This window comes from Salmo salar, chromosome ssa14, assembly GCF_905237065.1.
Source record: "Salmo salar chromosome ssa14, Ssal_v3.1, whole genome shotgun sequence".
Lineage (NCBI taxonomy): Eukaryota > Metazoa > Chordata > Actinopteri > Salmoniformes > Salmonidae > Salmo > Salmo salar.
The window spans coordinates 36020962-36033479 of NC_059455.1; the positions used below are offsets into that span (position 1 = coordinate 36020962).

The 12518-nt window shown below is 45.5% G+C and overlaps 1 protein-coding gene across 3 annotated transcripts in view; it reads left to right on the top strand.

Moving 5' to 3' along the window:
* The first annotated feature begins 288 nt into the window (after nucleotides 1-288).
* The window catches only part of LOC106569461 (rho GTPase-activating protein 45), a 14881-nt gene continuing 2651 nt past the window's right edge, over nucleotides 289-12518 (top strand). The window contains exons 1-18 of one of the 3 annotated variants that reach the window (XM_014140830.2): nucleotides 289-564; nucleotides 1258-1660; nucleotides 5493-5660; nucleotides 5770-5854; nucleotides 5975-6047; nucleotides 6219-6297; nucleotides 6447-6581; nucleotides 6832-6893; nucleotides 6997-7101; nucleotides 7466-7546; nucleotides 10032-10196; nucleotides 10385-10522; nucleotides 10766-11010; nucleotides 11208-11359; nucleotides 11527-11619; nucleotides 11767-11832; nucleotides 11998-12152; nucleotides 12263-12448. In XM_014140830.2, coding sequence (XP_013996305.2) covers nucleotides 478-564; nucleotides 1258-1660; nucleotides 5493-5660; nucleotides 5770-5854; nucleotides 5975-6047; nucleotides 6219-6297; nucleotides 6447-6581; nucleotides 6832-6893; nucleotides 6997-7101; nucleotides 7466-7546; nucleotides 10032-10196; nucleotides 10385-10522; nucleotides 10766-11010; nucleotides 11208-11359; nucleotides 11527-11619; nucleotides 11767-11832; nucleotides 11998-12152; nucleotides 12263-12448 — 2478 coding nt within the window. In that variant the 5' untranslated portion in view covers nucleotides 289-477. The remainder of the gene's footprint in view (nucleotides 565-1257; nucleotides 1661-5492; nucleotides 5661-5769; nucleotides 5855-5974; nucleotides 6048-6218; nucleotides 6298-6446; nucleotides 6582-6831; nucleotides 6894-6996; nucleotides 7102-7465; nucleotides 7547-10031; nucleotides 10197-10384; nucleotides 10523-10765; nucleotides 11011-11207; nucleotides 11360-11526; nucleotides 11620-11766; nucleotides 11833-11997; nucleotides 12153-12262; nucleotides 12449-12518) is intronic. The other 2 variants (XM_014140831.2, XM_014140832.2) reach the window with 2 other exon arrangements.

Consider the following 12518-nt stretch of genomic DNA (forward strand, 5'->3'; position numbering starts at 1 on the left):
CTCGAACCACCCAGTTTATAATAGCAAATAAACCATTTATTACAAAAAGCTGTAATCATATCATGACGAAACATTACTTGGTACATGATCTAACATGGTTAATGTAATGTGCAGTTGTGGGTCTAGTTATGAAACCAATGAAATAGATATTTTGATTAGTTGGCACTGGCACCAAAATTGGACACAATAGCCATTGTTGGCACCATCTTTAGGGTGAGAAATCATTAAATATTTACCCCTGCAGGTGTCAGTATGGCCATGCAGTTCAGTGGTCTATAGGCGTAGTGTGGACTGACCCCATCTACTAGCTACAGCCAGGAAGAAAGATAACGGTACAAGCACAGAGTTCGGTACAGCCAGCCAAGCCAAGCAATCAATTCAAGCAGCACAAGGGAATTTGTGGAAGCGACGTTTGGAGCAAACTTCAATCTCAATGGAGTGAAATCTATATTAAAATAGATAGGATGGTATTTGAAAATGTTCTATAGAAAGAAAAAGGAATTAAATAAAACTTCAGTTTCAAAGAAGAGTCTTGGGGAAAACTTTGGGTCACACAACTCATCAGTAAGTAACGTTAACTCGCTAGCTAAACTAGCCTAGCTTTATGAAGACTATTTTCATCTCAATCCTGCGTAGTTTGCTGAGTTTGCGCGTTTTAATAATTTCGTAATTTATATCACTGCTTGTAAAGCCCCGCGAGTTTGCGTTGGTATATACATAATTTAGCTACTAGCTAAATCTACTTGAAGTTGCATCGGGCATTGGTAGTGTAGGATACGATAGAACGAATGTCCCTGATGGGGAAACTGTCTTACATTACATGTGTATGGCTTGCTAATGCCAATTTTAAGGGATTTATGTTTTGCAATGCCGCCAGGTGTGGGCGTGGCTTCCAGTCTGACACACCTGTCACCTGGCAATGATAAGTCAACTTGCCAGTGTTTGGGAATTTTCCAGTGTTGGTCATCCTCATTGAATCATCTTTCTCTTTCTGTGTTTTTCCCATATGCTTTTGCATTGTAACTCATGGCCTTTCAAATTGTTTTAGAGGCACAGGTTTCTCAACAACAGTTGTCTTCATCAACAGCATCATCATCCTCTAGTCATAACATCTGTGGCATCACTCATCACTCATCACCAACATTCTAATTCTTCCCCATCTCTTTCCTCTCCTTCCTCTCTTTCTATCTACCCTGCTCTCACTCTAACATTCCCCACCCTACCTCTCCCTTGTCCTCTGGCGTGTCTCAACACCAGCTATCTGTCCTCCAGGAACAACCCACTAGAGATGGTGGCTTGGATGTCCCCCTCCCTTTCCCTGCATCCCTCCAGGACCCCCAGGCTCCTCCCTGCCCCACTACCACCTGTCTGCTGCACCCCAGGCTGGCTACGGCCGCCAGCCCTCCCCCTGTCCTTGGAGCCTGCCTTAGACGGCCCACAGCCCTGAGTCGACATGCCAGTGCGGCTGGCTTCCCCCTACAGGCGGCTGGAGCCTGGGCCTTCAGTAAGACCCAGGGGAAAGGAGCGAGCCTTGCCTCTAGCCCCACCACAGAGGCCTCGGAGGTGGGCATCGAAGTGGAGGACATCCCCTCTTTGCTCCGGGACGTGGCTTGCTTCGCTGAGGCTGTGGAGAAACTGAAAGAAATGGTGCTGGGGGAAGGTGAGAGAGGCGTTATAATGGGCAGGAGTTTTTGACCAGTAAAAATTCTTATTTTTAGCCTATAACTAGAGTTCAGAGTTTTCTTAGTCAGGTCATATGGAAAGGAAAAATCCCTGGCCCTTAGTTATGTTGTAACATTGTGTGTGTCCCAGGGTGTGTGTGTGTGAGTATGCCTGGTGAAACTGAGGAAGGAAGAGGGAGTATGTCACACAAGGTACGCAGCACTATAGTATTTGTCTGGTGTGTAAACACAGCTCACAGGCTTTCCTTTAACCCAGAACCCTTACATTACAAGGACTAGGGGTCGATTTGGAATTTAGCAAGCTGGGTCGTTCCACCTATTCGGTGCCTTTTCAGATGTGTAACTTGGTGCATTTTTTTTTTTAGATTTCACCTAATTCTAAAATTCTGTCATAAAGAGCACATATTCGACTTAATAAAAATAAAAATCCCATCTCAAAAAAGTACTATAGAAAGTGCCTATTAAGTTCCAAATAAAGTAACAGGGTTCACGATTTCATCTTAAATCAGCCATAAATCTCCATGTGACAGGGGAAATAGAAGCTTGTTGTGTACAACAGGGAGGGGCAATTGAATGCAAGCTTAAAACATTTCTAGCCTGTCTATCTATGGGTAACATGGTTGACCTGTTATGCTCGACCCACTCAGTTTTACTCCACAAAACACCAGAAAATTGCCCAAAATAGTAAAACCAGCTCATCTGCTTTTACACTAAGCTTTGACTATTAGATGTTCAATGTTTATTTTTGAAAACATTATTTAAAAAGGAATAGTTTCACCAAATTAAAACGAGAGTTCAGTTCACATAACAGGGTTGACGTTTTCACATTAATCACATTAAATAAATAATCATCTTCAGAAATTCCTTTGTCAAAGCAACAAAAACAACTAGGGATTTACAATGATGGTGAAAACTTGGAGACATTTTGTGGTTAAGTGGTATAAATATTCCTGGAAGTCACAGAGGGTCACAGAGGGACAAAATGCTGAATTCTGGCACTTTAGCAAGTCTTTATTCCAGTGGAGGCTGCTGAGAAGAGGACCGCTCATAGTAATGGCTGGAATAGAGTGTAATGGCTGGTATGGAGTGTAATGGCTGGAATAGAGTGTAATGGCTGAATGGAGTGTAATGGCTGGAATAGAGTGTAATGGCTGGAATAGAGTGTAATGGCAGGAATACAGTGTAATGGCTGGAATGGAGTGTAATGGCTGGAATGGAGTGTAATGGCTGGAATAGAGTGTAATGGCTGGAATAGAGTGTAATGGCTGGAATAGAGTGTAATGGCTGGTATGGAGTGTAATGGCTGGAATAGAGTGTAATGGCTGGAATAGAGTGTAATGGCTGGTATGGAGTGTAATGGCTGGAATAGAGTGTAATGGCTGGAATAGAGTGTAATGGCTGGAATAGAGTGTAATGGCTGGAATAGAGTGTAATGGCCGGTATGGAGTGTAATGGCTGGAATAGAGTGTAATGGCTGGAATAGAGTGTAATGGCCGGTATGGAGTGTAATGGCTGGTATGGAGTGTAATGGCTGGTATGAAGTGTAATGGCCGGTATGGAGTGTAATGGCTGGAATAGAGTGTAATGGCTGGTATGGAGTGTAATGGCTGGAATAGAGTGTAATGGCTGGTATGGAGTGTAATGGCTGGAATAGAGTGTAATGGCCGGTATGGAGTGTAATGGCTGGAATGGAGTGAATGGAATGGTATCAAACAGATGAAAACCATGTGTTTGATATCATTCCATTCACTTTATTCCGGCCATTATTATGAGCTGTCCTCCCCTCAAAAGTCGCCCTCCACTGCTTTATTCATATAAAAATTGGATTTATTCATTTCTCCATGTGGTCTATATTAAAGGGCACTTCATTGAATATAACAGGCTTTTAACATTCAATATTGGTGCACAATTTCTACTTAAAAATATCAAAGGGATGCAAAAGGCACTCATTTCTTGGAATGAACCAGCTAAGCCATGTCAGGGTGACTTCACTTCCTGTCCAGGCAGCTATTTTCATCACAACTTCCTGTTCTCAGTTTCCAAGTAGGGCGAGGAGATAAGGGAGAAAGAGAGAGAACGAAGGGAGGAGAGAGAGAGACTTTTCTTAGTGGGTATGTGTGTTATTACAATGTGACAACAGAGGTAGGAGTGTTAAAATCAACCACAGAACAAGAGCCAACTGATGGTACACTCACAAAGAGTTAGGCCCCTAAATAATTAGGGGTCTAAGCAGTAGTACACAGTAAATTTTTCTTAAAACATTGACGTTTCAGCCCCAAACTGCCTCTTGACTACATTTTAACGTTGGTTCACGTGCTGTCCGTGTCCACCACCACTTCCTACATCAAGAGTGGCAGTGTGACAGACAACAGCCCTACAGTTCCTGATTTTTACACTTTAGTCGTCTAAGGTCCAACTGAGAAACAACACACAAAAAAGGAGAAGTATAACAGTAGCTGTGTTTCAATGACGGCTACTGGTGCTGGTTCTCCTTTTTCCCAGTAACCAGTGCTTCATTACATGGCCTCTTGCTTGATTCATTATATGTGTGTTTATACTTGTACTGTGCTGTGTGTGTATACTGTCTGTTTATGTACTATTATAAACTGGGTGGTTCGAGCCTTGAATGCTGATTGGCTGACAGCCGTGGTATATCAGACCGTATACCACGGGTATGACAAACATTTATTTTTACTGCTCTAATTACATTGGTAACCAGTTTATAATAACAATACGGCACCTCGGGAGGATGACCCCATGGAGAAATGAATAAATCAGATTTTTTATATGAATAAAGTAGTGGCCATTATACCACGGCTAAGGGCTGGTTCCAGGCACTCCCTGCGATACGTCGTGCTTTAGAACAGCCCTTAGCCGTGGTATATTGGCCATATACCACACCCCTAGTGCCTTATTGCTTAAATAACTTACATTTTCTATAACATATTGTTCCTGTGTGTGTGTGTGTGTGTGTGTGTGTGTGTGTGTGTGTGTGTGTGTGTGTGTGTGTGTGTGTGTGTGTGTGTGTGTGTGTCTGTCAGGGTTGGGGTGAATTCGAATTGGCCCCAACCTACAGGAAGCAAAATATGAATTGAATGAAGTAGAATTTAATTCAAAACAATTCAACTGAGAAGTGAAACATGAAAGTTTCATTCATTTGACAAATCGTTTATCGTAAGGATATGCCATTTATTAATGCAATGAATACACATATTCCCGAGTGGCGCAGCGGTCTAAGGCACTGCATCTCAGTGCTAGAGGCATCACTACAGACACCCTGGTTTGAATCCAGGCTGTATCACAACCGGCTGTGATTGGGAGTCCCATAGGGTAGTGCACAATTGGCCCAGCGTCGTTCGGGTTTGGCCGGTGTAGGCCATCATTGTAAATAAGAATTTGTTCTTAATTGACTTGCCTAGTTAAATAAAAAAATCAATTTAAATATTAGTTTGATTATAATTTAGATGTAAAATAGTATTTTTCTTTGTCATGAGATGTTAGATTGTTCCCTTCCATACTGCCGTGTTTGATCTAATGCATTCTGGGAAATGTTTGTTCTGATATTTAACAAAAAATCGAATTCAATCCAAATTCTGTGGTGTGTACGTGCATGAGCATATAATCCAAGGTTATTTTAGTACATTTTTAAAGTTGTGTTTTAAAATTGAACTTATTCACTCGCATGGTTGCCTCACTGCGCTACAATTATGAATGTCACTTCAAACCTGTTTTTCATGCTTATTTCTTTATGTTTAGTTTCAGTTTTAGTTCTAGACCTATAAATAACATAGCTGTCTGTCTCTGTCTCAGACAGGCAGATAGATAACCTCTCAGACAGGCAGCTGGACCGTCGTGACCTGGCCCAGGAGTGTTTGGGAGAGGTGTTGCGTGTGTTGAGGCAGGTGATCGGTGCCTACCCCCTCCTCAACACTGTAGAGACCCTCACTGCTGCCGGAACACTCATCTCCAAGGTCAAAGGTCAGAGCTCTACTGTTAGAACTGGACACCTGTTGGAATGTGTGTGGGTCAAGGTGTGGGTGGAGTGTGTACTGAGATCAAATGTGTGTATTTGATTTGATGTGTCCAGGGTTTAGTTACAAGGACAGCAGTGACATGGTTAAGCAGGACTTTGAGAAAGCCATCGAGACCATGGCTGTGGCTTTCAGTAGCAGGTAAGTGTGTGTGTGTGTGTGTGTTTCGCTCTACTATCCCTAGGATCTACATTGATAAGGTTTTTCCCACTCTCCCCCCTCTCTCCCTATTTTACACCCCTTTCCTTCTCTCCCCCTCAGTGTGTCGGAACTTCTGATGGGAGAAGTGGACAGCAGCACCCTCCTGTCTCTACCGCTAACAGAGAGGAGCAGGGTGAGTGTGTGTGTGTGTGTGTGTGTGTGTGTGTGTGTGTGTGTGTGTGTGTGTGTGTGTGTGTGCGTGCGTGCGTGTGTGTAAAAAACAAACAATGTTTTCTTTGGTCGTAAAGGATGGCTCAGTCTAAGTATTTGTGTGACCTCGGAGATGGTGTGTGTGTGTGTGCAGTCTATGGAGAACCTGTATGGCTTAGACTCGGCCCAGGCCAAAGACTGTCAAGGGAGGAGTGACCAGCAGGACTGCTGCAGTAAGTACAAAATTACATGTTGTCCTCGATGTCTAAGCATTCTGTTTCCCTTTCCAATCATGTCATACTCATACATTCTCGTGTGTGTGTGTGTGTGTGTGTGTGTGTGTGTGTGTGTGTGTGTGTGTGTGTGTGTGTGTGTGTGTCAGTGCTGAGTGGAGAGCAGGTTGACCTCCTACTGCAGTGTAGTGAGGGAGGAGTGGACTCCGCTCTCTCCTATGCCAAGGCTGTGTCCAGATACCTGAAGGATGTTATCAGCTATGTGGAGAAAAGGACTGCTCTGGGTGGGTTGATCACTTTGACTCATCTAATTATTCTGTTTCTTTTACTCTTCTATCTGTGTCCATCAGCAGTTGTTCTCGGCCTCTTAGGGCTTCAACTAGATTACATACACCTGTCCAGTATCTAGGGGCAGAAATGGAACTGGGCCAAACTTTTTGTTGTCCACTTCAAGTTTTGCTTTTTTAGTTTTCTGCTAACAAGGCAATGTGTATGTGTAAGTAGTGTGTGAGTTTCTGTGTCTGTGTGTTCCAGAGATGGAGTTTGCCAAGGGACTGCAGAGGCTGTGTCAGTCCTGTAAGCAGAGCATCGCACAGGTAATGGGAGAACACACACGCACACACACAGACAAACGTGCACATAAACACATACAAATCTCTCTCTCTCCTCTCTCTTTCTCTCCCTCTCTCTCTCTTTCAGCCCCAGATGCCATTCTTCTCCATCTACTCTCTGGCTCTGGAGCAGGACTTGGAGCAGAGTGTGGGAGTGCAGCAAACCACTGGCTCCATACATACTGTTCTACAGGTAGATACAGTATCTCACACACACACACCACAGGAGGTTGGTGGCACCTTAATTGGGGAGGACGGTTGTGTTAATGACTGGAGTGGAATCATTGAAATGGTATCAAATACATGAAAACACATTGTTTCCAGGTGTTTGATGCCATTCCATTCGCTCTGTTCCAGCCAGTATTATGTCCTTCCTCAGCAGCCTGTGACACACACACACACACACACACACACACACACACACACACACACACACACACACACACACACACACACACACACACACACACACACACACACACACACACACACACACACACCTACAAGGATTATTACAAGTGAGAAAATGTCTCTATCTCAACCCCTCTCTGGCCCAGCCTCTGATGCAGTGTAAACAGGAGCATGAGAGGAGACGCAGAGAGCTCGGAGAGCAGTGGCAGAGGGCCCAGAGGAAACTGGTAAAGTCACTCCTATGTCTTGTCCATGTTGCTTTGACATGTTAATGCCGCGCACGTGTTATCATGTCTCACTCTTATGTCATGTATGAGAAAGACATTGATATTCCATATTTCAGTGAGAGTAGATGGTTTACCAATCGCTCTGTCAAAAGTCAAAAGCCTCGGTGTCACTCTAGACTGCTCCCTCTATTTCGAACCCCACATAAAAACCATCACCAGGATGGTATCACCTCTGTGATATCTCCAGGCTCCGCCCCTCGCTATCACACTCCAGCAATGAAACTCTCCTCCATGCCCTGGTCACTTCCCGTTTGGACTATTGCAACACTCTCCTCACTGGTATCCCCACCAAACTCACCAACACACTTCAACTGGTCCAGAACTCTGCTGCCAGAATCCTCACCAGCACCAGATGAACTGAACACCACACCAATCCTCATCAATCTACACTGGCTCCCTGTGCAATCCTTTATTAACTTAAAGACAGTCCTCCTCACCAAAGCCCTTCACAACCTGGCACCCACCTACCTCTCTGACCTCTCAGTCGAAGCCTCTTCACGCTCCCTCCACTCCTCCTCTACTGGTCTCCTTGTCACCCCCTCATTCCACCTCTCCACCATGGGTGCCCGGGCCTTCAGCTGCTGGAATGAGATCCCCCCCACACATACAACATGCAGACACAATCATCTCATTCAAAAACCTCCTTAAAACATACCTCTTCAAGGATGCCTATAACCTATAGCCTGTGCTCTATGATTCTCTGTCCTACCCTCCATTCTCACTATACCCATGTATCCCTATGTGTCCCCCCAACCCACCCCCTTACCCTAAACCCTTACCCTAAACCAGGTCCGTATCCTATTCCCAACCCTAACCCCCAACCCACACCCTTACCCTTAACCAGGTCCGTATCCTATTTCCAACCCTACCTCCTAAACCCTTACATAAACCAGGTTCGTATCCTCTACCCAACCCTACCCCCTAAACCCTTACCTAAACTAGGTTCGTATCCTCTACCCAACCCTACCCCCTAAACCCTTACCTAAACCCTTACCTAAACCAGGTTCGTATCCTCTACCCAACCCTACCCCCTAAACCCTTACCTAAACCAGGTTCGTATCCTCTACCCAACCCTACCCCCTAAACCCTTACGTAAACCAGGTTCGTATCCTCTACCCAACCCTACCCCCTAAACCCTTACCTAAACCAGGTTCGTATCCTCTACCCAACCCTACCCCCTAAACCCTTACCTAAACCCTTACCTAAACCAGGTTCGTATCCTCTACCCAACCCTACCCCCTAAACCCTTACCTAAACCCTTACCTAAACCAGGTTCGTATCCTCTACCCAACCCTACCCCCTAAACCCTTACCTAAACCCTTACCTAAACCAGGTTCGTATCCTCTACCCAACCCTACCCCCTAAACCCTTACCTAAACTAGGTTCGTATCCTCTACCCAACCCTACCCCCTAAACCCTTACCTAAACCCTTACCTAAACCCTTACCTAAACCCTTACCTAAACTAGGTTCGTATCCTCTACCCAACCCTACCCCCTAAACCCTTACCTAAACCCTTACCTAAACCAGGTTCGTATCCTCTACCCAACCCTACCCCCTAAACCCTTACCTAAACCCTTACCTAAACCAGGTTCGTATCCTCTACCCAACCCTACCCCCTAAACCCTTACCTAAACCCTTACCTAAACCAGGTTCGTATCCTCTACCCAACCCTACCCCTAAACCCTTACCTAAACCCTTACCTAAACCAGGTTCGTATCCTCTACCCAACCCTACCCCTAAACCCTTACCTAAACCCTTACCTAAACCCTTACCTAAACCAGGTTCGTATCCTCTACCCAACCCTACCCCCTAAACCCTTACCTAAACCAGGTTCGTATCCTCTACCCAACCCTACCCCCTAAACCCTTACCTAAACCAGGTTCGTATCCTCTACCCAACCCTACCCCCTAAACCCTTACCTAAACCAGGTTCGTATCCTCTACCCAACCCTACCCCCTAAACCCTTACCTAAACCAGGTTCGTATCCTCTACCCAACCCTACCCCCTAAACCCTTACCTAAACCCTTACCTAAACCAGGTTCGTATCCTCTACCCAACCCTACCCCCTAAACCCTTACCTAAACCCTTACCTAAACCAGGTTCGTATCCTCTACCCAACCCTACCCCCTAAACCCTTACCTAAACCAGGTTTGTATCCTCTACCCAACACTTCCATCCTCTTTTATTTGTCCTATTTCATCTGGTCCTTTGATAAAATGTTTACTTTGATTGATGCAATTGGTTTTATGAACTACACTTGCTTTTAATGGCTACTTGTAATGTAAGATATCCTTGATTACCCTGAAAGGCATCCACCAAATAAAATGTATTATTATTATTTAATGTGTGTGTGTGTGTGTGTGTGTGTGTGTGTGTGTGTGTGTGTGTGTGTGTGTGTGTGTGTGTGTGTTTGTCTGTTCCTAGACTGATGCTGAGAGTGGCATGCGTAAAGCTCGGGGCTCGTACATGTTTCGCTGTGAGGAATATGACAAGGCCAGGGGTCGGGCAGAGGAGGAGCTACAAGGGGGAGCAGGCGGGCTTAAAGCTCTGGACCGGAAGAAGCGATTGGAGGAGGAGGCCAGGACCAAGGTCAGCTGACTAGTCTGATAGGGGCAGAGAGCGCATCTCGAATTTAGCTTGCCTTGCATGCCAGATGGACCAAGTTTGCACTTTTCAGACCTTTTCATAGATCCTGAAGTGCCAACTCTGCCAACTCAGTTATGCCAGGCGAGCAAAATGAATCGCAACTAATGGCTGGTCCATGTGTGTCTCTACAGGCTGAAGAGGCAGAGGCTGTGTATCGTGCATGGATATCCGAGGCGGAGGCGCGGCACCAGGAGAGAGAGCAGACTAAGGGCAGCACTCTCAGACAGATCCATGATGTCATCAGACACACAGACCACACCCTCAGATCTGTAAGTCAACTCACGCATCTATCAGGGAAGTAAAACCCTCAACTTGTTTGCAGGTGGATTGCACTGACCAATCAAACGTCCTAATCATGACTACATCCACCTTTAGGTTAGATTATGTTTATGAAGTCTGTTCACGAGAGATCTTGGGACAGACGAAATGTGTTCATGGAAATTGTAGTTTGTCTCCATCGAATTGCTTATTCCTGGGTGTTGTAGTTCTTTACAACATGTCTCCCTCCCCAGTGCACGGTGTCGTACTATCAGCTGCTGCACATGCAGACAGCAGCGCTGCCAGTCCACTACCAGACTCTGTGTGAGAGCACCAAGCTCTACGAGCCAGGACAACAGTACGCCGCTCACGCAAGACATCTACTACACAAGAGCCCAGAGGACGCCAGACATCTCAACACGAGCACAGAGGATGCCAAACATCTGTCGAACCCAGAGCCTGCAGCTCACTACCACTTCGAGCCCTACTCATCAAACCAGTGGGTTCACACTTGAAATGGTTTACAGTTGACCTTTCAGTGATTCATATTGTTGTCAAGATCAGAAAATACCAGGTGCAGAGAAAGGTTTTGTAAGTGGCGTTAGCCTTCAAAGGGTCAGAACAGGCCAGTTAGTTGGCTACCAACTACTATGATTTTTAGGAGGAAGCAATGTAATTTTCTCCTTCCCTCATCAGTCTGTCTGGACGCACCCGCCACAACAGCTCTAACACGGATGTACCAATCAGCACGGAGACCACACCTCCCACGGACGCACCAATCAGCACGGAGACCACACCTACCACAGATGAGGAGGGTGGTGCTGAGGATGGAGTCACACAGAGATGTGGTGAGTCCTGATTGACTCGTGTAAGGTCTTCTCTAATGGTCTAAGAAGAAGAGTAGTACACTTTTCTCACCACAGATGTGATTTATAGGAACCACAAACCAAGATTAGAAGTTTTCATTATGGTGCTTCATTTGAAAGCTCATTGGTGGTATGTGTCCTTATTGAAGGGCAAGGTCACCAATCACACAAGTCCTGGCCGTCAACGATGAAGGACTCGGACTGTCTTGGAGGAGTCTATGGTCTGGAGTCCTCCAGCACTGGTACCTCCTGATGTAGAAAGTAGAATGTCAACCTCCAGCACAGCTACCATAGAGCCTCAGCAATTTCTAGATTACAGAAAAGGGTCCGGCGTTGTATCATTCAGAATATTCAATGATATATAATAGTGTATTGCATGTGTGTTTCAGGGAGCATACCTAAAGCCAATGAAGAACTGGAGGAACATGATGGAAACGTCACCTCGTTTGAACAGGGTAACAAACACTGTCCTCCTCAAGTCTCCGTTTGTCTGAACTCTGTCTAAATCGAGATCCACACAGCGGAAGAATTGCATGGATAGTTCAGATTAGGATATGACCCTCTCTTTCTCATTCTGAACTCTCTCTTCTCTCTTGTCTTTTCTCTTGCTGTGTGTTCAGGGAGAGAGCCAGAGATGGCCGTTCCCACTGGTCCCTTCCGGAATGTGGGAATGTCCAAGGCAGCAAAGACCCACAGACTCCGCAAGCTCCGTACACCTGCCAAATGCAGAGAGTGTAACAGCTATGTGTACTTCCAGGGTGCAGAGTGTGAGGAGGTGAGACACACACACACACACCCTAGGAGGTACAGTAGACTGTGTAATATGTCTACTCTGTTTACTGACTGTAAAGTTACTATATTATTTGCTTGTCTTCCCTCCTGCAGTGTTATCTGGCATGCCATAGGCGTTGCTTGGAGAGCCTGGCTATCCAGTGTGGCCATAAGAAGCTACAAGGTCGCCTGTCGCTGTTTGGCAGGGACTTCACGCAGGGGCTGGGAGACCCCGATGGTGTGCCTCTGGTCATCAGGAAGTGCATCACAGAGATAGAGAGCAGGGCTCTTAGGATGAAGGTGCTTTTACACTTACACACAAAGTAGTACACACACACACATTCAAAGAATGACTTGTCATATAAACTGT